We start from the raw sequence: 21,540 nt of genomic DNA, 5'->3' as shown, positions 1-21,540 counted from the left end.
AATCAATCCTCTAGTGCTAGAGTGAAGTCATTAGTAAGTACTACCAGCATACCAGCAGAAGCTCAGCTTTGGCCACTGTAGAAGATGAAGGCAGGGGAGTGCTCTCTAAGTTTTAATATGTTAAATAATGTGTCAACTTTGTCCTCAGCCTATTTATCTATTTCACTCGGTTGATTTGACAAGTTTATAAATCGAACAGGATACAACTAGGTGAGCAACATATTATCACTCGATTGGATCCAATCAATCTCCAAGTCGGCTCACCATGTTATATATGGCACTTGGCTCTAGAAAAATGTTTTTTTTTTTCTCTCAAAAGGAAAAATGAATAAAAATAAAATAAGATGTGGTACTCGGGAGCAAGGTTTGAGAAGACAGAATTGAGTTGGGATGCTCAAGCCTAATATCGATCCAATTTTAATTTAGATTGAACAAAAATACCCTTAGATTTAATTAAAAAATAAAAATTTACTATTTTACCTGTTGTCTATATCAATTCATTGATGCAAAAATCCAGATCAATTCAATTCGATTGCTCAAACCATGCTTGGAAAGTCTCATTGTAGTCTCCTTTCACTTATAGTTTCTTAAGATACTATCCACCTAACCTAACATAACCCACTTTGGTTGGTTGAAACAACAATATAAATATAAGTTCTACAAATAAATTTACCCGAAGAAAACCTACAAATTAAGTCCTTTTGGTAGAACATTAAATAGCGTTGGAAGCTAGGATATTCCAAGCAATTTTGTGATCATCATATCCGAGGCATGCTACTATTAAGCACGTGTCTTTCTATTATGTTCATATTTAAGCCTAATTTGTACGGTTACATTTGAGACATGGGGTTCTAGTGAAATCCACCCAAAAAGAGATCGTATCAAAGAAGTGTCGGTTGCTTAGTTTATAATTAGGGGTGTCAAATGGAACGGTTTTAGTTAAATGGTAGGGTTCAAACTATCATATGTCCAAGATCCACTATTGAAATTATTTTCAAAAAATTCCATGAGTTTGTTCATGTCAACAAACAATTCAAATACCTCGGTTTCAGTTAAATAGTAGGGTTTGGTTGTTCACAATGTTAGAGATAGAAATCAAAGCGGACAGTTTATTAAATGATTTGATATAATGAAACCAAAATCAAATCTTTTATTAAACCATTATACGGTTATAGAAAATGAAAAAATGTCGTTTTCAGAAACCTAATATTCTTATAAAATCAAAATCATAAGTAATTATTCAATATTAACATAAAAACATAACCTCATATAAAAATATATAAACAATTATTTTATATAAACAAATCTAACCCTGATCAATAGCATTGTAGTTTTTTTTTCTTTTCTTTTCTTAGCTTCCAAACAAGAAGAACTTAAAAATAGCTAAATTACAACGATATTGACTGGTAGAGGATTTCGTGGAATAAAAATTTCCTGAAAAAAAAAAAAAAAAGGCAATTCGACATAGGGGAAGGAGATCAAATGAAGGGGAGTGAAGAGGAAATAAGGCAAAACTACCTAATGATTTGCACCAAATTCTAAAAGGTAATGATTATTTAAATGATTCAAAATCCCATCTTCTTGTTCACGTGGTAAACAAAGTATCAACACCTCATAATTAAGAAGCCGTGAGCTCAACTCTTCTTGGACCAATCCATATTGTCATCCATTCCTTGAGTGGGAAGAGGATGCACTGAACTGCAAAGCTAGCTAAGTTACCCATCAAACTGAAGTGAGCCCATGAATAATATTTGAAGTAGTAAAGATGGCAGCTATTACAACAACAACAACAACAGAACAGAGCTTTATCCCAACTAAATGGGATCCCGTTACATCTAAGTTAGAAAAAAAAAAAAGAAAAACCCTCTATGATTTCCACTTACGAACAATCGGCAATATGGATCGTTGCCCTCCAAACAGCTCTGTTGGATGCCATACTAGGTGAAGATCTATCTTTTGCATGCGTCTACTTACTAACTCATCAATGGTCATTTGATCTACCCCCAGCCCTTTTTAGCTCCATCCATCTGAAGGGTCTTGCCATATATTGATGTTTAAACCATACAAAATGGACCAACGAAACCCTTGAAACAATTGATCAAGGCTGAGTTACCTTGGTTAAATTGATAGATCAGGGATTTTGGTTCAAAGTTGGTTTGATCACTACCTCATATCTGAATCATTCTCTTGTTAAGGTGACTCTTTCACCTAATGAAGGGTATATTGGACCTCCAACAACAAACAAGGGGGAAAATAATATCAAGAATATCAATGATAGACTCGTGGCTGTTTCTTTAGCGTGGGTGAAGAAAAACTTCTCCATTCACAAAATACAACAACCAGTGAGAAACAGAGAGGTTTGGCCTGTGGGGGAATATGCTGAAATCATACCATTATCCCAGTTACTAAATGGGTCCCGCAGCCCATATAAAACCCAACTGTCAAATGTCATAGACACTGCAACAGAAGCTTACAAACTGAGGGGAAGATGAAGATAAAACCTGTGTGATTACTATCTCACTTGAAATCAGCTTCCCTTGGTAGAAAAGCTCTCTTGGTAGTTGGTAGGGTACCAAGAATTTAGTTTGGTGAGTCACTCTTTAGACAGAAGATAAAGTGATAGGTACACCTAAGACTCTCTGAGCCTCACCAACCACAAAAATGTTTTCAACATCCTCTTTTCTCTTGTTGGACCCCATTCAATACACAGTACAAACCCCTCAAGCCTCAACCAAATGCATTGGTCGGACACAATTTATAAACCACAAGATCACCTTAGCATCATTCAGTGGCTTAAATCCACCACCCAATACCCTTTCTACTGAACTACATACAATCCATTATTCCTCCAGTCCTCCAAAATAATCTCCAGAAAAATATCAACTGGATAAAGAAAGCCCTTTCATTAAAGGCAAAAGAGCAGCAAATCTGCTCATTTAAAGGCTATCAGTCACTGGATCTAAAACCCAAGTTCCATTGCTCCTCAGAATATTGGTACAGAACATTATTGCATGCTGGGCAAAGTTGTAATCCGTGATAATTAAAGCTTCGAAATATTACAAAAATGAAAAATAGATCCATTCAGTGTTCTTACACATTTTCATCAACATTGTTCTACCCTTGGCTCTTGCTCCTGATTCTAAGTTGGAGGCTCTTAACTTCTCCATCGATGAAAATAAGAGGAAAGACGAAAAACAAATTGAAGGTTCTCTTCTTATTTTATAACATTAGGCCATTTACTGGCAGGCTCGCCAAACTCTGGCTTCTTCATTGTATCTTCAAACTTGGAAATGCTGGAACCAAAACCGAAATGCCAAATAAAATAAGGTAGCGAAATGCAACTAACAAGGCCTAGCTTAGTGCTTTGGCTGCTGCAATGACAGCCTCAGCTGTAATACCGAATTCCTTGTATATTTTTCCTGCAGGTGCACTTGCCCCAAACCTGTCAATTCCGATTGACTTCCCCTCGGTACCCACAATCTTCCCCCATCCAAATGTTGATCCTGCCTCAATGCTTACTCTGGCTGTAACAGCAGATGGAAGGACACTCTCCTTGTATTCGTCTGACTGATCATCAAACAACTCCCAGCTTACAAAAGAGACAACTCGGACAGCTTTCCCTTCCTTTCGGAGCTCATCGGCAGCCTTAGCAGCAATCTCCAACTCAGAACCAGTACCAATCAAGATAACATCTGGCTTGTTTCCTGAAGAATTATCTGATATAGTGTACCCTCCCTTCTCAACTCCTTCCACTGAAGTTCCAGGAAGATGGGGAAGCTTTTGACGAGACAGGGCCAGGATTGATGGTCTCTTCCTGTTGAGAACTGCAACCTTGTATGCACCCGCAGTCTCATTCCCATCTGCAGGGCGGAGCATCAAGATGTTAGGCATAGCCCTGAAGCTAGCCAAATGCTCAATTGGCTGATGGGTTGGCCCATCCTCTCCAAGACCAATTGAATCGTGGGTCATCACATAAATGACTCCAGCCTCGCACAAAGCAGAGATCCTAATTGCAGCCCTCATGTAGTCAGTGAACACAAAAAAGGTAGCACAATAGGGGATAAGACCAGGGCTGTGGAGGGCAATGCCATTGCCGATTGCACCCATGCTATGCTCCCTAACACCAAAACGGACATTCCTCTCCTCTGGGGTGCTCTTTTGAAAGTCCCCGAACATCTTTAGTAAGGTCATATTAGAGGATGCAAGATCAGCACTACCACCAAGTAAACCAGGGAGAACTTTTGCAAGAGCATTGAGGCATTGTTGAGACAGATTTCTGGTGGCGTCTGCGGGGCTCTCTGGAGTGTAAGTCTGGGAGCAAGCAAACAAGTGGCATGGCCTTTAGCAATATTCTCAACCAAGATGAGCATAAACGAGACACAAAAAGGAACAACCAAGAACAAACAAATTGACCGATGATACTCACCGGAAGAGCCTTCTCCCAACCAGCAGGAAGTTCACCATTAGCAATGGACTTCAATTCTGCAGCTTCCTCCTTATATTTCTTCTCATACTCTGCAAACTTGGCATTCCATTCAGCTTCAAGGGAAGCACCCCCAGGAATGTGGCGGCTCCAGTGTCTGTGAAATAAAAGTGACAAAATTCATTCAGGAACCATTGCAATACGTCAAATGAAATCAAGTGGCAAGAATAGGGGGTAAGCCAATTTTAGTTACTTCTTCACTTCCTCAGGAACATGGAAAGGCTCATGAGGCCATCCAAGGTTCTGTCTTGTCGCATCCACTTCTTTTGCACCCAAAGCACTGCCGTGTACACTGTATGAGTTGGCCTTGTTCGGGGACCCATAACCAATGGTAGTAGTGACCTGTAAAGGGATAGACATTAACAAGTTGTTACCCAACTTTACTTCTAACTAATATAAAAAACATCAGAACTGTATTGTAAGGTGAACAATTTAACCTTGATCAGGGTGGGCTTGTCTTTGACAGCCTTTGCTTCCTCAATGGCCGCACGAATCTCGTCATATCCAGTGTTACCATTCTTTACCCAAATCACATGCCAACCAAGACCCTCAAAACGGGTGTTGACGTCCTCGGTAAATGCAATCTCTGTGTCTCCATCAATGGAGATGTGGTTGTCATCATAGAAAGCGATCAACTTACCAAGACCCCAGTGCCCAGCAAGGGAGCAAGCTTCATTTGAGATACCTTCCATTTGACAACCATCCCCCAATATACAATATCTTGGGAAACAACAGAACAAACAAAAGAAATAAGTGAAGGAAATTATCATGGATAACAGCAAGACAAAATCATTGAAACTAACATGTAGTTTAAGGAAATATGAAACAATGAACAAATTGGAAATCTCACGTGTAATGGTCGACAATCTCAGAGTCAGGCTTGTTAAAACGAGCAGCCAAGTGCTTCTCTGCAAGTGCCAGCCCAACGGCATTGGCGACACCCTGACCAAGAGGACCTACAGAAAGAGAGATTGGAATACAACAAAGAATTCTCAGGCTTCTAATGTAAGGAATGGAAGAAATTAGCATCAGAGATATAGACCAACCTGTAGTGACTTCAACACCAATTGTCTCAAAGTTTTCAGGATGACCAGGCGTTTTGCTTCCCCACTGACGGAAAGCCTTCAAGTCTTCTTCCTAGAAGATGGAATTGCACCACAGAAGGATTTCAGCAAGAAGGAACCATCATTGGAACAAGAGGGAACCAAAAATTAGAAGCACAAACAAATGGGTACCTTAAATCTGCTTTAGCAGAAACAAGAAAAGATAGGCAGACATGAGAGAACAAAACGAGGGTATCCTTCAATTCGTTTCACAGAAGTTTAGCTACATATGAGAGCACAATCACTAAGTATAAAAGCATATGGGTATCCTGTAATCTGTTCCAACCCGAACACCTTCTTCCCCGGGGATGTGAAGAAGGAAAATCAACTGGTCATACAGAAACATGGATATCATAAATCTATTTCAACAGATCTCTTTGGTTTTTCAATTAAGCCTTCTCTCTCTCGATCCAGTGTTAACATAAGACTAAAAATATAAATCACTATCGCAGAATGCAAGGATCAAATGATTTCAACATTAAATATAATATATGATTAAGTAAAGTTAACCATAAAAAAAAAAAAAAAAAGAGGTAAATTCCGAAAAAACAAAGCAAAGATCGAAAATAACCCATGAAAGGAATGCAAGGAAAGTGCTTTCGGGATTCACCAAAAAGAAGCAAAAAAAGGCATCCGCAGCCCAGAAACCAATCAACAGAAACAATCGAAAGGCTCACCTGTACACTGTCGAATCCAGCAAGATGAAGCAGAGCATACTGTAGCATGCAACCATGCCCAGCGGAGAGCACAAAGCGGTCACGGTTGAACCATTTGGGATTTTTAGGGTTATATTTCATCACCTCATCGTACAGAATATGACCCATGGGAGCGCAGCCCATAGGCAAACCCGGATGCCCAGAGTTGGCCTTCTCGACGGCATCAATTGCGAGGAACCTAATCGTATTAATCGATTTCTCTACCAAACTCGTCTCTGTCTTGTCCAGAGTCTCCACGGCGGTTGCACGTATGGACGAACGAGAGCTCACGCTCTTGCGGAAACCGGCAACGCGCAGAGACTGTGATTTAATGCCTCGGCCAGAGAGAGTGCTGAGTCTGAACCCAGGTAGAGCGAGACAGTCAGAGTGAGAGGTAGAACCAGAGTGGGAAATGGTGGTACGACTCACAAGGGCTTGGGAAACTGTGAGGGAAGAGGAGGTCGCCATGGTTTCTTCTGGTGTGAATACAGGGGGGCTTGAGGTCAAACTACTCCAGCTGCAGAAGAGATTAGAAGGGAATTGGAGAATATGGAAAAAATAGAAACTGGATTAGCCTCTCTTCGTCTCTCTAGTTTCTACCAAACTGGGTTTCAGAATTCAGAGGCTGACGAAAGAGGAAAAGGGAAGAAGAAGAAACGAAGAATGGCAGAAGAAGATAGCCAACAACCAAATCTTTATATCTTCTCTGGTTCACACGAGGATGATGCACCGCTGTGCCGTTAGATGTAGAACAGATCCCATCTTGACCGTTGAGTATGGGTAGAGAATGCTCGCCTTCCATTTATACTTATTTGTTTTTTTTTTGTTGATTCGTTGGTACGAGATTAGATAATACTAATAGTGTCGGCTCGGTTCGGGTCGGGTCGGGTCGACAATTCCAATGCCAAGTGGTTAGATGAAGATGTGATCGTGTTTAGATATTAAGGTACTTCTGGTCAAAGTCAACAATCTAATGGTAGATCCTTTGCGGAATCTTCGGATAGGTTGAGGAGATATCTCCCTTACGTGCCTGACCTTAATTATCTATATATTTCTGCATAGATATCTCCGATTTTTCTTCCTACTCAGCATATTAAACAAGGTTGAAATTTTGTGAACAAATACCAAGGTCACGTGTTCAAATGTTAAGATTTTAATCTATGTAGAATTTATCAAATAATTTTCAATAATTTTCTTTTTATCAAATAATGAAATAAAGTATTAGAAATTTCTAGATAAAATGTGGGCCAGGGTGTATGACAATTATGGAAAGATATATGATTGAATTTGAATATGAATTTGATAATTGACTATTCATATTACTATCTATTATCATATTATATTAGAAAAAAGATTCCGGCCAAGTTGGGTGCAACTTACATAGGCATAGGAACGCATAAAATGATTGTTCTATGTTCGTTAGATGGAAATTCTCACCTTTATTGATGACCTTGCATGCTCTCATTAGTCTCAACATTGATATAGAGGCTATATAGTTTGCCAACAATCTTATGTACCATTTAGTTCTTCCTCTACCAGTGGAATAAGGTTCACCTACAAATCTATGGTCATTATTACTCTACACTTTTTATTGTACAAAGTTGATAATACCTACCTCATTGTTCCTGATATTCATCCTAAGACTCCCAAACTCATAGGCGAGGGATTTTTCATTCAGCTTTGTTTGGTTGTAAGGGGAATGCAAATTTTTTATGTAAAGTGGAATTTTTTTCCCAGAAAAAATAAATTTAGATATTTGATTGCAAGGGAAATATATTTTACATGTGAAAAATATTTCAATTAACCATTAAAATTTCCCTTTTTATTTCCCCACCAAAATAGAAAGAAAAAAAAAAAAAAACCCTACTCTCACGATCTCTCCCACTCTTGCGACTCTCACCCCGCTCATGACTATCAACGATCTCTCTATCTCACACGACTCAATTGAGTTTGTTTAGACCAAAAGACTTTTGGAATGGGCCTTTCAGTCGTTATCACTTGTAATCTATTACTATTTTCTTTGTGATCATCTTTTATACTATTTTAAATATTTATTTATGTTGTATTCATTTGATATATAGAATGAAATGGTTTATTTTGGTTAGTGATAGAATATAGTATCTGATGATATTTGGTTTAATTTGGTACAGACCTTGAATGACCTGAATCACATTACCAATATAAATTTTGAGGAGCTAACTGGGTTCTGGATTGAAAAATACCCTCCCCCCTCCCCAATTTCTTTTGAGGAGTTTGGTTGAATTATTAATTTTTTAAAAATTTACATCAATTTTACATCAAACCAAACAACTATGGTAAATTAATTTCACTTTACTTCTGTTGTAACCAAAAGACTCAAAAGAGAAAGAAAAAAATTGCTTCATTTCCCTTCACTTCACTTCGCTTCGCTTCTCTTTTCATTTCCATTTTCATTACAATCAAACGTAGCCTTCAATGTGATTGAAGGAAAACCACCTGACAAAAGGGATAGACAAACCAAGGACCACTTCCCTAGGCAACACTCGAATATGAGAACAAAGGCAACAAGTATCTGTGCAGAACAAGAGCCACCTTCACCGAAGCCATCCCATACGCGTGTCTTGAGGGTAATGCCCTATCCAAAGCTCCCCATTTTCTGTATCTCATTTTGCCTACAACTCTCTAGGCATCTTTGGAAACACCTACCTAACGCCAGTGTATTGATGTTTAATTTTGCATAGATTGATTAATATTTTCTTAGTAAGCGTTAACCTGATCTAAAATCTTTTAGACCATGTGGATTATTTTACATGAAATTTATATAACCTAAGACATATATTTTATTATGGTTGAGGAACCTAGATATGACACTCTAAGAGGGCATTCTTAGAAACCAGTTGTTTTCATGACATTGTAGTATTTATTGAGACTCAATTTTTTTTTTTTTATATTTTTAAAATAAATAAATAAATTATATCATGGTGTCCGAATCCAAATCATGTGTTGATTTTTAATTCAATTCAATATTTCAAATGCTGTGATAATATTATTTCAATGCTTGTACTAGGAAAACAAGGGCAAGGGGGCTTCAACCCTGATGGTGAATTCTAGGCGCTGCAATGACTCAGGAACATGATTTCAAGTATTGGTATGGTATCGACTGAGATCGATCCCTAATATTTGATCAATTCGAATCGGTTTAGGGGTAAAATAGCAAAAAATTAATGTGGCAAAATCGATCAATACCCAACGATTCAGATCGGTATCAGCATCCCCATTAAAAAATAGGGCCTTAAATCCTTGCTCAGGAGTACCTTCCACCATTTCACCCAATGCTATGCAAAGACAAGGGCGACATACCCATTAAAAAATAAAAACCTTGCAAAACAAGAAAAATAGAGCAAAATGCTTGATTTTAAAGCTTCTTCTTCTTTTTTTATTTTTTTAATTTTTTTATAGTAATAATTTCAACATGAAATAGATAGAAACGCAAAACAAAATTTAAAGTTTTCAACAAGAGAGTTTAACCCAAGGGGGTAGTGCAGTTGGTGAGCAACGAACTTGGTACGAGCTGTAAATTCGGACGTCCCAAGTTCGACTCTCACTAGGTACACTTTGGACCACTCATATGGGGTGCTTAGTGCTCTTCACTACTTTCAGTGAAAGTTGAATGGTTCTCATTTAGGCCCCATCATTAGAAAAAAAAAAAAAAACACAAGATTTTGTTTAATCAGAATTAAAAAGGAAAAGATAAAATTAAACTTCTAAGTTGTGCTCACAATTTTATGCCCAAAACTGTAAAATAAGGTGAAGTATAATATTTCTCCCACTTATTTTAATTCTTGACATTTAATACCACAAAAATGGGGATTAGGGGACAAAGAGAGAAATTAAGGTCAATCAAAGGAGCTTAAAGCTAACCCGGTTCATGAATATGATTCAGTCCCTATCCTATGTGTGGGAAGTGAAAGGGAGGTAGGGTTGGCAGGTTGGGGAGTGGAGTAGGTAGCATCACATTTCCAGCTTTACCCACCAATCCTCTCCTTAATCATTATTACTTCATTCATTTGCTTTAGAAACCTTCATTTTTAAATTGACCTAACCATAGAATATTCACTAAGGTAATTTATCTCTATTAACAATTTTTTTAAAACGTAAACGTTATACAACACCTATTTAGTAGCTTTCTATTACATATGATATTTCTTTACCAGAACTTAAAAAAATACTAACGATAGTTAGGATCAATTTTATAGTAAAAATAAGGAAAAAGAACGCTTTCGCTTGTATTCCCCATAACCAAATACATGGGAAAATGGAGGTGGGGAGGGGTGTCTTTTTATAACCCAACTTCACTTTTTCATGTATCTATGGCCTAGGTGTGAGGAACACAAATCGGTAAATATATATATTTTTTTTACCAAGGTGTCGGGGTCAGTTTACACGTACCTCGACTAATCCTCGGAGAGACTAGCGTAGCAATCCATCGCCACCAATCTCCAATTCACTATAACCATCTAGACAACCCATGGATGGGTACACCTACACAAACACACACACCCACACCCACACTCACACACACAATGCATATGACAGGGTTCGATCCCACAACCTTTTACACTGGACGCCAACTTTTCAAGCTGGAGCTGTCACCACAAACCGGTAATATTCTTTCTTCCTAAAAATAATAATCATAAGACAATAACACTCAATTTATTATTTAAGGGATCTCCCACGCCACATCATGACGATGCGGAAAATGGTATAATCCTCATGGTATCTATATGGGAAAATGGTATAATCCTTAGTTTTTTTTTCTTTTTGGTAAAGCATGGTATCTATATGATAGGAGCCAGTGAAAAAAGCTTCTTGAGAACCTTTTCCCTATTACCATTAAAAACATCAGGTACTATTTCGACAGCTCACGAAATATGATTAAAACATTCTTGTTTTACCTCTATTTCAATCATTAGTTTTAACTAAAAATCATGACACATGATTTATTATCCATTAAAAACATTATATGGAAATGTTTTTAATCAATGGAAAAGCCAAGATTCCATTTCTTTGGTTGGGAGACTGGGTAACACTGTAGCAACCAAATATGATTATGCACACATGTACAAAATTTATTTTATGATTCTTGTATATACAGAGAGAGAGAGAGAGAGAGAGAGAGAGAAGCATTTTCTTACAAAATCTTTATAAATAAATAAATATAAGAGAGACAAGGTCAAAATAGTAGATCTATGGATGAAAAGTACTAAAACGTTTTTTTTAACCTCTAATTTTTATCTCAATCATTAGTTTTGGCTAAAATTTTCTTAGTAGTTGTCGGGAGAGAGAAAGCCTTCTCTACCTAGAAGTCCCTTTTTGGTAAAAAAGGCAACCCAGTACAAAATTCCTTTTATTGCAAGGTCTCGGAAGAGGGGGGCAAATGTACGCAACCTTACCCATGCTTCGCAGGAGAACTTGTTTCTACTTTTCGAATCTATGACCAACATGTTGCAATAGTGCAACTTAACAGGTAAAACCCCAAGGCCACCTGTTTACTTGTCGAGTTTCAACTCAAACAGAGTTTGCCCAGTAGCTAAATGAAACACTAAAGGTGACTGGGACCACAAGAGGTTATATGTACATAAATAGATAGCTGTGAACATACATGGGAAGGTATTTGATTCAATTTGAGTTTGAAATATGACACATGCTTGTGACCTATCCAAAATCAAGAGCAAAGCAGCAGAAAAATGTAAGAAACCAGTGACTATGGTGGCTAACGGGAAGGAATAAGACTACTCTTACTTACAGCCAGTTCCCAACATATATTACATCATTTTGATCCTTTTACAATTTGAAGCAGCATCTCGCACCCCTTTGCCACAAATAGAATATGGTGCTGAAGCGGACTTTAATGAGGGTGACTTGTCAATGTATGCATATCTTTCATTCCCATTCCAGTACAGAATTATCCGATTGGTACAGGCATGAGACCAACTATCACCTGCACCAAGAAAACCAAGGGAAAAAAATTTCTTTGGTGTCACACTAAGGACTATACTCCACAGAGTGAAACCAGTAAAACAAAAGAGGATTTGCTTGGTTGCATGAAACTCAGATGACATAAGAATGTAGAACCCTAGTACTGGGACTAATGTAATTACAGGCACGACGAAGAAGTGCCTCAGCATATCAATTTACATAATTACACCCAATTAAAGAATCCTATGACCCAAACATTGAAAAATCCACCAGTGTTTTTGGTTGCCAGTCCCAAGGCCAGGCAAAGCAGGAGGTTTCGTCTGTCAGGCCGGCTTCCAGCATCATAAAAACCTTTGCCAAGATATCAATACACTCATAAGATAGTCTTTCAGCACATAAATCAAACTAAACTCATCTGGATAAAACTTTTTCCGTAGGTGAAATTATGATTCTCGGCAAAGTGGCCTAGAGAAGCTATGAAGCTCTGGTATGATAGGAAGTTAAAATGTTCAATGGGCAGATACAACCCTCAGCCTTTCCCTGAAGAAAAAAAAAAAAAAAAAAACTATGTGTACCCTTTTTTTGACAAAGCCATAAGCAAGGCTATATATTATGTGGAATAGTTTTTGGATTTCGAAGTTCCTCAGTCTTTTTTTAGATATAGGAACTGGGTCTCCATGACAATCCAAGGAGTTGATTCTTCCTTGAAATGAAAAGAACAGATGTAAAAATAACCAAAAAAAAAAAAAAAAAAGAAAGACAACTCACTTGCAGGTTTATTTTCCATTATATCTTATTGCTACATTTTACAACAAGGAAACAGGGATGGTTGGTGTGAACAAAAAAAAAAATGTTATGGTTACCTTTCAAGGGAAACAACTGCCTTGCTAAAACAGAAATTGTACTAGTATTTCAAATATTGTTGCTTGTGAAAAGCTCAGAGAAGGGGTGCAAGTTTGGCCCGGCAAGCCCAAGTCACGGACTTGAAATTTCCAGGCCAGGCTGGGGCTCAGCCCGACCTTGTGTAGATAAATATAAAACATACACACAACAATATCATTCATACAGTCAAAAACAGGGCTAGCCCAGCCTTCCCTAAAAATAAGGGCCGCCAAGGTCAATCAGTGCCAATCTGGATCAAGGGTCAATAAGGGCCACATTGGGCTGGGCTGGGTTGAGCCCGGTAGGGCTGGGCCTGGGCTGCAATATCCCAGTATGACCTTGGGCTGGGCCTAGGTTGAGCTAAGTAGACCTAGGGTTGGGCTAGGGTTTTAATGAACCCAGCCAAACCAGCTCGATAGCACCCCTAGCTCAAAAACATATTAGTAAGAAGTAGAATAAAAGAGGCATTGTGACAAAGGGTCCTAGTTCTACGTTCTAAATAAGAATTTTAGTTGAGGACTGAATAATCTTATGCTCAAGTTAGATGCACAACGGGCTAGATTCTGAAACAGGCCAGGTTACACTCGAAGCCCCTGACAGTCAATTCAATGGAGGCAACAGAAAATTGGGAAAACATTGGTTGTTCTATGACACTGAGAGCCACAGTATTGTGTGGGAGAAACATTAAGCAGGGACTAGTCTATTTCTTTAGATTTTGGCATGGAAATTTATTGTTAGGTTTAGTTTCGTCACTCTCCCTATTGGATTTAAATCAGATCCGGATAAAAGGAATAATTTGTTGCATTCCAAATGGTAGTTGGAGATATCTAGGTCTACGTAGCAGTCTTTTTTTTTTTTGATAGGTAATTTGTATGTATTAAGGAAAAAGAAAAATATAAAAATACAGACTAAGGCAACCCCTACAACCTTCTTTGGGCAGACCAAAAGAATGGTTGAGAGGTCCCTAAATCAAACAGGACAAACCCTATAACACAATTCATCTAATATAGAAAGAAAAGCTTTAACAATTAGGAAAAGATGCTAAGAAAGAGTTAAGTATCCCAATCACGGGAGCGAAGAAAGTACGGGGCACTTTTCATGCGACGACTCTTCCGCAGAAAGCTTCTCACTACTGGATGGGTCAGGTTTCTAGAGACTTCAGGGCCACCGTCCTCATTTGACTCTGATGCTTCCTCTGAAAAATCCAAATGTATACCCTCTATATTATCATCTTGATGGGTCACCTCCTCACTGTGGTTTAACTCAAGTTGATCTATCACCTCCTCACTATGATTCAACTGTCTCTTCCTCTGAAGAAATAACGGAATCTACAAGATTCTCAGCTCCCTTGAAATAAGTCGCATTTGCTTCAGATTTGGGAGTCAAATCTTCAATCAACCTACCATTATTCTCTCCATCTGCCACATCAACATTGTCTCTTTTAGGAATATTCTCCACCAGATTTTTTGAGGAAGGCAAAACCGTGGTCAAATGATTAGTATAAGAGATTTCTTTGGCAGAGTCACCCCCCTTTTACTTGATAAAGTATGTTGACTTTGCCACCTCATCATCCAGCAAACCTTCAATGTCAAGAGAATCCTAGATAAGGTTCAAATTGGAGATAATATCTCGTCCCTTGGTGCGTTCCACGACCTCAGACACTTCTTCATTAGAATTTGAATTCTTACTAACTTTGTCCTCCAAATTCAAATTCTGCGATTCCTCCCCTAATTTTTCTCCATCAAACTTCTTATTTTTCTCCAAAGAGAGAACCAACGTATCTTGATGAGGAAATTCATCCTCATTTGAAAATCTCCCCATCAATTCCCCATTATTTACGCCATTAATATATGGAATAATTGCCAACTCACCTTCCTCCAAATCCTCCTCCCTATTTGCTAGCGAGATATCCTTATTGCACACCAAAATATTCTCCTCCTCAATCGCTAACACATTTGAGTAAACCAAGTTGAAACCTGAATCCACCTTAGCAATATACTGACCTTCCAAAACTTCTTCCTCATAAATCTCATCCTCCTCATCCTCAGCCAAGGACTCTTTTAAAATTGAAATTGGCACATCTTCGGTCAACCCTTCAAGGAGAGAGAAAGCATTAACATGGGTAACTGATTCCTCTATGTTTGGAATATTTTTACCCCTAAATATGCCATTAATGAATCCTTCCTTATCTACTCCACTTTTTTCAAAATTCAAACTTGAATTTGAACTTTGGATAATTGTAGGGCCGGAATCCTTGCTCAGGTCACTACTCTTGTGCAAAGAAGGTCCACCATTCTCAGCCGACAGTGTAGGCTCTCCACCATCTTCCTTCTTTCTCCAAACTGGTTTTGTTTTCTGATTTTGTTGAACCACCGAAGCTCCACTACAATGTTCCACCGAATGGCCAAAAACATTGTAGACATTGCATCTAGGAGGCTTCCAATCATATCTAATCTCTTGATTAAAAATGTGACCTTCTTCATCCTTAATAGCTATAATAGAAGGTAGTTCTTTAGAAGCATTAACTTCAACACACAACCTTGCAAAAGATAATCTCTCCAATCTCTTGGTCCTCACATCTAAAGAAATTGGACGCCCAATAACACTCCCAATAGCACTTTATGCCTCTAGAGACCAGAATTGAAAGGGAAGATTGGATAAAGAAATCCACACCGGGATAGAGGTTAAAGTTATCTGCCCCAACGATACCTCTTTGCTCCAAGAGCGAAGAACAAGAGGCTTACGCTAAACATACCACGGACCTCCTTCCAAGACTTTATCTCTATCCTCTTGCAAGTTAAACCTGAAGATGAACACCACTTTCAAGTAGATTTATCTCAACATTGCCTGAAACTTCCACTTATTGAGAAGAAACTCCGTAGTGAAATGAAAAGGTGGTCTCTTCCCTATGAAATGCCCTACACGAGCATTTTTCCATCTACTAATCCGTCCTCTAACAACTTCAACAGGACAATTAGCAACCTTTTGATCACCCACCATGACCGGATCAATGAACTTGAGTTGAAAACCCTCCTTATTCTTCCATACATTCGGCGAGAATAAAGAAGCAAAAGGAATTCCATTGATAGCATCCATCTTTCCCATAGATGACTCCCCATTCTCCTAGTAGGAATCTCTAAAAGCATGGACAGAAGAAACTCCTACCTTCTCACCACCAGTAGCCACACCTCCTTGCACCACATAGCACTCACTAGAATCTTCTCTAGAAGGCTGCAAAGCCAACATGGATGGAGAAGGACCAATAGCCGAAGCTATTGGCCATGCATCCCCCAGGAGTACAGAGTTCTTTCACTTTCTCTGAGATTCATTCCCACTTCACTACATAGCAAAGTAGTATGCTTGTTTAGCTGGTTTTTAACATTCCATTTGAGATTTGAGAGTCTACATTTTGTGGGCTTTTTCTTCTTCTTGTCTCGGGAGTTCCCCACTGGTCGCTTTTATCATTGTGACCATTACTGGATTCTACCATGGACTGTTACTTGCTGCTGATTGCTGTCAGGCTTAGTTCTTGGCTATAAGAGTTCCAAAATCACAAACTAACTTCATAACACCCTATTTTGAAACCTAATCCGAATACAGAACAAGTCACCCTAGGGCTTGCCAATCTAACCCATAATTGCCCAATGAGTAAGCATATCCTTATTTGATAGGGTGGGAGAACTTTCCTATATCTGTTGGGCCCATTACCCTCAAATGGTATATCTTTGAAATATATGCCGCACAAATGAGTTTGCAAGTGGATCAAGGAAAAGGAGGTTATAAAGCATATTCAAATAATTTGGAACGATAAAAGGTCATTAACTGTAAAACGCATACTTTTCTGTAAGATAATGCAGATCAGGATTAATATAGCTGAACCCAAGCAGTTGGGAAAAGTCTTAATTAGTGATGTCAAATTACCCTCATTGATATCTAGGAAACATATGCTTTGACCAGAAAGTAGAAACGAGAAGCACATAAATGCTACAGCAGTTCTACAACTAGACAAATATTTATAGCAAGGCAATTAACAAGGAACAAATGATATGGGTTCAAGAAAAATCCAAATGCCTAGTGGAGAACGTGATTACCTAGTGCAAGAGCTAACTGAACTGAACCTTCACTGAATTTTGTGGTTACTTGGTTCAATATCACAACCTAGAGAAAGGGGTGGGGTAGTAAGATACCAGAGACACAGCAAGTTAATTTCTCAATAAATGGAGATAATTTGAGTCTAAAAACCATTTCACAAATATACATATTAGATCATAATAAATTCTGTGAGACACATGCAGGGTGTTTAGGCCCATTAGGATTTTTCAACTTCAACTTACGGTTAAATTGACATAAAGATCATAAAGTAGGAGTAATTAAAATGAACATAAAGAAATTTGAATTCAATAATTTTCAATATTGAATAATACTAACACTACTGAATTAACCAATTTTTTCTTGCATTCCGTATATAATAAAATAGACAATATGTTAACCCATATACATTGCGTGGCTCATGTCAAGTTCAGTTGACTAAGTGACCAACCAAAACCAAACCTAGTACATAGTTTAACATTACCAACCACACATCAAAGAATACTATGACATATAAATCAATTTAGCGAGGGGCCAGTGTTAAGTGACATAAGATCTCCTCTTGAGCTGGAATATGTTTCAGAATTCCAACAAGTTTTAAAGTTGGAGAGACTGAATGACTGAGAAAAGAATATTGGCAAGAATAAGTTGTCCAGAAGACCCCTCATGCACCCTTTGTTTGTCATAACTTGTGGGTACACACTAGATGGATCTACTTGATCAAAGTCCCCACCTATGAACGGACTATACAGATTGTGGTTACAGACTTTGGACTGGCACATTGGTCCCAAAGCATAGCAAGGAAATGGAGAAAAAAAAAAAAAAAACAAGTGCTTGACATGGCCATGTATTACAAATTTGTGGAAGGTAATGTCATATTTTCTATGGCCAAAAGTTAAAAGATACATAAACGAATTGTATTTTATCAGTCTTAAAGCAGAAGCAACTACATAAATTGAAGGAATTTCCTAATTGCAGTTTAGACCATGTCCTACAGACACCCATGCAGAGGTTTGAAAAATGGACGTAGAAGTTACGTGGTAAATAATATAGATGTGCATAATGTATTTCACCATCTTTCCCCCTCAAATGGAAATAAAGGGCTGTAACCTGGTGCAAATTCTTCTTTGTAGGGTTCCAGGAGATGTGGACTGTAGACAGTCTAACCTTTAGCCTTTTTGCACAAAGTGGCCACTCTCAAGACTAGAACCAGCATCTTCATGCTGGCAGCCCAAGCTTTCTACGATACAGCCAACCAGGCAATGGCCCCTCTATCTCAAATTGACAAGCAAAAGAATATTATGGACAATTATATTTAAAAATTAAAAATAAAATAAAATAAAAAATAAAAGAAGAAGAAGGAAATGAAAAATGCAAACAAATCCACAAACTTCGAATAAAACCTCTATGTAGTTAAAAATTTGGTTTACCATTTCAATGTGTTCTATGCTTGTGTGTGTGCATGATTATATCAACATGGAGCACACATTAATGCTTACCGCCAAACTGAACTTTTGAGCAAGTTTCATCAATTTCAGAGCCAAACCACCAAGTACTCGAGTTCGAAGGGCCAAGTCATCAAAATCTTGGCGGAAATGAAAAGTAACACTATCGATAATTACAACTTTTACCTGTAAAACAATAATTCATTAAAATAATATCACGACAGGTAGCTAGTGAACACATAGGGAATATACAATAATCAAAATGTAAGAAAACCATTGAGACTAAACTGGCTTTTGTACAAAAAATGGTGCAAAGGAAAAAATCAAAATAATACGTTGGCAAATTGAGGCATTCGATGAGACTGGAATTCCAAATCAGTTCAGAGACTGGTTGCAGGCAAAGAAATGTGTATGTATATGGACGCTTCTTAGAATACTAAGGAGTTCAAAGAAACATAACAGCCTCTCTTGCATAACATGAAACACAGTTGGTGCAATTTCTTTAATTTGAGAAAAATACATTTGAGGACCTGTCCATTCAAATGGTGCTACTTTCTTCCCTATAATTTGGACATCCCCCAAAATCAGCCCAAAAAAGTTCTTGCACCAACTTGAACACACCATTTCCAGGCCTGTATTCATTGAGCATGGAAATTTCATAATAGATCATGGATATGGTGTTAAAGGTTTTATGGATGGTGCAAACCCGAAAACTTCTGAGGTGTGGGAAATTTGGAATTTCTGTGACCACCAAGTGGAGTCAAGAACTTTTATCAAGGGTGTGCAAGTCTGTGTCCAGTGTATCGCTTCTAACTAAAATCAAATAATCTCACATATTGTGTACTACTGTAGTACACCTACATCTTTATGTTCAGAAATGAACTTGTCTAAGTAGTTTATCAATGCAACTTGCTCAGTATAACTGCATATCCGGAAATAGAATATGTTCTCCAAGAAAGCATTCGGTTGTAATTTGTCTTGGAAAGCTTGAAAATCCTCCCGTTGAAAGGGATAGCTTTCCACCATGTCCTTGATGCATGCATCTGCAATTTGGAAAACGCGCTCTGGAAGGAAGCTTCCTTCTGTATCTGATCACCATGAAAATATAATATTTGAGTGGACAGTTCCAAAAGGTGCACTAATCACTTTCAAATAAGTTAAGAGGCATACCTACATAAATTGCTTTTCCTCCTAGGCCACCATAATCAACCGGAATCTGAACATTAACTGCAAGCTGAATCCTGCACATTCTGGATTGAGTTATTATTAAATCACAGGCATTGTAACACACAGCCTAGTTGAAATTTCACGAAGCCATACCCCAGTTGTGTTTTCCCAATGCCTGGTACTCCACCTGTAAAAGAGTACATGCAAAAGGGAAAAAATGATGTAAATTTTTTTGTATCAAAGGATCTGTGTACAATTTTATGTACCTAAACAAAAATGAGAAACTGAACCAATTAATGCCCACAGTAGCATCACATTTCCCACAAAGAAACTACAGACCAATTTCAGTAACTTCTTTGCAACTTATTCCACCGCCCAGAATGTTATCTAGCACTGTGCAGGATGTAGTAATTCGTGTCATGAAGTCTTCCTCATGAAGCATATCCCAGGCAGTCTGTGCCCCTGTGGTAAACAAAGAATATAATACTAAAAAAATAAGTGTGGGTCTTTCGTACAGATCAACAGATTATCAACTCCTATATTATTTCCTCAACCATTCACAATATGTTGTTGAACCAGGCTACCAGAACTAAGTGAACAATTTACAAGCGTTTCAGTTGACATATCGGATGGTAGTTCATAGAGGATAATTTGGGCCTTTCAGTCTAAAACCTAGCATCAAAAGCAGCAGAACACAAATTTACTTCAACGTGCACTAAGACCAAATGCAGCTGCGAACTGAACTTTGCCAATGATCTCAGTGACTTCAGATCCACCCCAACGGACAGTGGCTATAACTAGGCGTTTCAGACGGTTTAGTCCCTTATCAAAGTCCTTAGGGAAATTGGATCCAAAGGTACCAGAACCTACCCTAGGATTCCAACTCCCATAAATTTCAGAAGTTGCAAATATCAACTGGCCCCTTGTTACCCACAGTGACTAAGAAATAGCCGGGCCAGTTAAGGACTTTGCCTCCTTTCCATAGCCAATGCAGTCCAATTTGACCTAAAGAACCAAGAAATTTTGTATGATCTGCACAAAGGGAACCAATAGGACCCAAGCCTTCCAACTCTTTAAGAAGTCGGAGAAATAAAGTTTTAGGTCTATGATCTTTCCAAATGTTAACACTCCTTCTATCGGGTTCCATTTCCCGGAACTCAGCAAAGATTATTGATGCTAAGTACCTCTTATGTCTATGATCTTTCCAAATGTTAACACTCCTTGGAATTGATATTACAATGGAAACCCTTACAGTCACTTGGGACAAATTATTGAATGTTGCAGATTTATTTGATGTTCCAGTAACAATAGCACAAGTAAAGGAGGAGAGAAAGAGAGAGTACCGGCTACAATAGCTTTAGTTCCATCTAATGTCCTACTGCTTTGTGAAGCAACCACCTTCAGAATTTCCAGTGCTTCGTACTCAGAAATATTCAAGTCTGAGAAAACGAGAGATGATGAATACAATTTCTCTCGTTCAAGTAAGGTAAAAGACGTATAAGAGAAGGAAAGAAGAAGAATAGCAGTACCGCGAGCGAGGTGTGGGGGAGAGATTGCAGAGATGGATGAAAGAGTAGTGTAGCCCGCCGATATCAGCTTCGCTCTCTGTGTTGGTGAGAGTGGTAGATTCCTTACTTCCATCTCCGCCCTCCGCTTCTGCTTGCCTTGCGCTCTCGACTCAACTCTCAACTCTCAACTCTCAACTCGGAGCGTTGGGG

General features: G+C 38.3%; 2 protein-coding genes across 3 annotated transcripts; both read right to left on the bottom strand.

The window, feature by feature from the left end:
- Positions 1-2,954: 2,954 nt before the first annotated feature.
- LOC122081854 (transketolase, chloroplastic) lies at positions 2,955-6,958 on the bottom strand. Its single transcript, XM_042649206.1, has 7 exons — positions 6,264-6,958; positions 5,530-5,620; positions 5,334-5,439; positions 4,921-5,203; positions 4,677-4,825; positions 4,427-4,580; positions 2,955-4,311 (listed from the first exon to the last, which is right to left on the bottom strand). The coding sequence occupies exons 1-7, from the start codon at positions 6,747-6,749 to the stop codon at positions 3,352-3,354; spliced, it is 2,229 nt and encodes a 742-aa protein (XP_042505140.1). The 5' UTR covers positions 6,750-6,958; the 3' UTR covers positions 2,955-3,351.
- A 4,949-nt stretch (positions 6,959-11,907) lies between these two features.
- Positions 11,908-21,540, bottom strand: LOC122082882 (DNA repair protein RAD51 homolog 3). Of its 2 annotated transcripts, XR_006141440.1 has the most exons (10): positions 21,352-21,540; positions 21,166-21,261; positions 20,162-20,284; positions 19,976-20,009; positions 19,826-19,896; positions 19,517-19,743; positions 18,710-18,841; positions 18,321-18,481; positions 17,213-17,279; positions 12,207-12,261 (listed from the first exon to the last, which is right to left on the bottom strand). XR_006141440.1 is itself a non-coding variant. In XM_042650694.1 (9 exons), the coding sequence occupies exons 1-9, from the start codon at positions 21,461-21,463 to the stop codon at positions 12,086-12,088; spliced, it is 1,038 nt and encodes a 345-aa protein (XP_042506628.1). In that variant the 5' UTR covers positions 21,464-21,539; the 3' UTR covers positions 11,908-12,085. The 2 variants fall into 2 exon arrangements, 1 of the variants encoding a protein (XP_042506628.1); XM_042650694.1 differs by lacking the exon at positions 18,321-18,481 and having other exon boundaries at positions 11,908-12,261; positions 21,352-21,539.

Source organism: Macadamia integrifolia, chromosome 6, assembly GCF_013358625.1.
Source record: "Macadamia integrifolia cultivar HAES 741 chromosome 6, SCU_Mint_v3, whole genome shotgun sequence".
NCBI classification, from domain to species: Eukaryota; Viridiplantae; Streptophyta; class Magnoliopsida; order Proteales; family Proteaceae; genus Macadamia; species Macadamia integrifolia.
Note: the sequence above shows the minus strand (reverse complement) of the source record. Positions and strands in the feature narration are given on the sequence as shown.

Coding starts and splice junctions, on each gene's coding strand:
- LOC122081854 (XM_042649206.1), bottom strand. CDS start 6,749: ATGGCGACCTCCTCTTCCCTCACAGTTTCCCAAGCCCTTGTGAGTCGT. Junction 5,440..5,529: donor TGGTGTTGAAGTCACTACAG/GTTGGTCTATAT, acceptor CTCTTTCTGTAG/GTCCTCTTGGTCAGGGTGTC. Junction 4,826..4,920: donor ACAAGCCCACCCTGATCAAG/GTTAAATTGTTC, acceptor ATCCCTTTACAG/GTCACTACTACCATTGGTTA.
- LOC122082882 (XM_042650694.1), bottom strand. CDS start 21,463: ATGGAAGTAAGGAATCTACCACTCTCACCAACACAGAGAGCGAAGCTG. Junction 18,842..19,516: donor TCATTTCTGAACATAAAGAT/GTAGGTGTACTA, acceptor ATTGTTTTACAG/GTAAAAGTTGTAATTATCGA. Junction 17,280..18,709: donor CTCAAAAGTTCAGTTTGGCG/GTAAGCATTAAT, acceptor CCCTTTCTCTAG/GTTGTGATATTGAACCAAGT.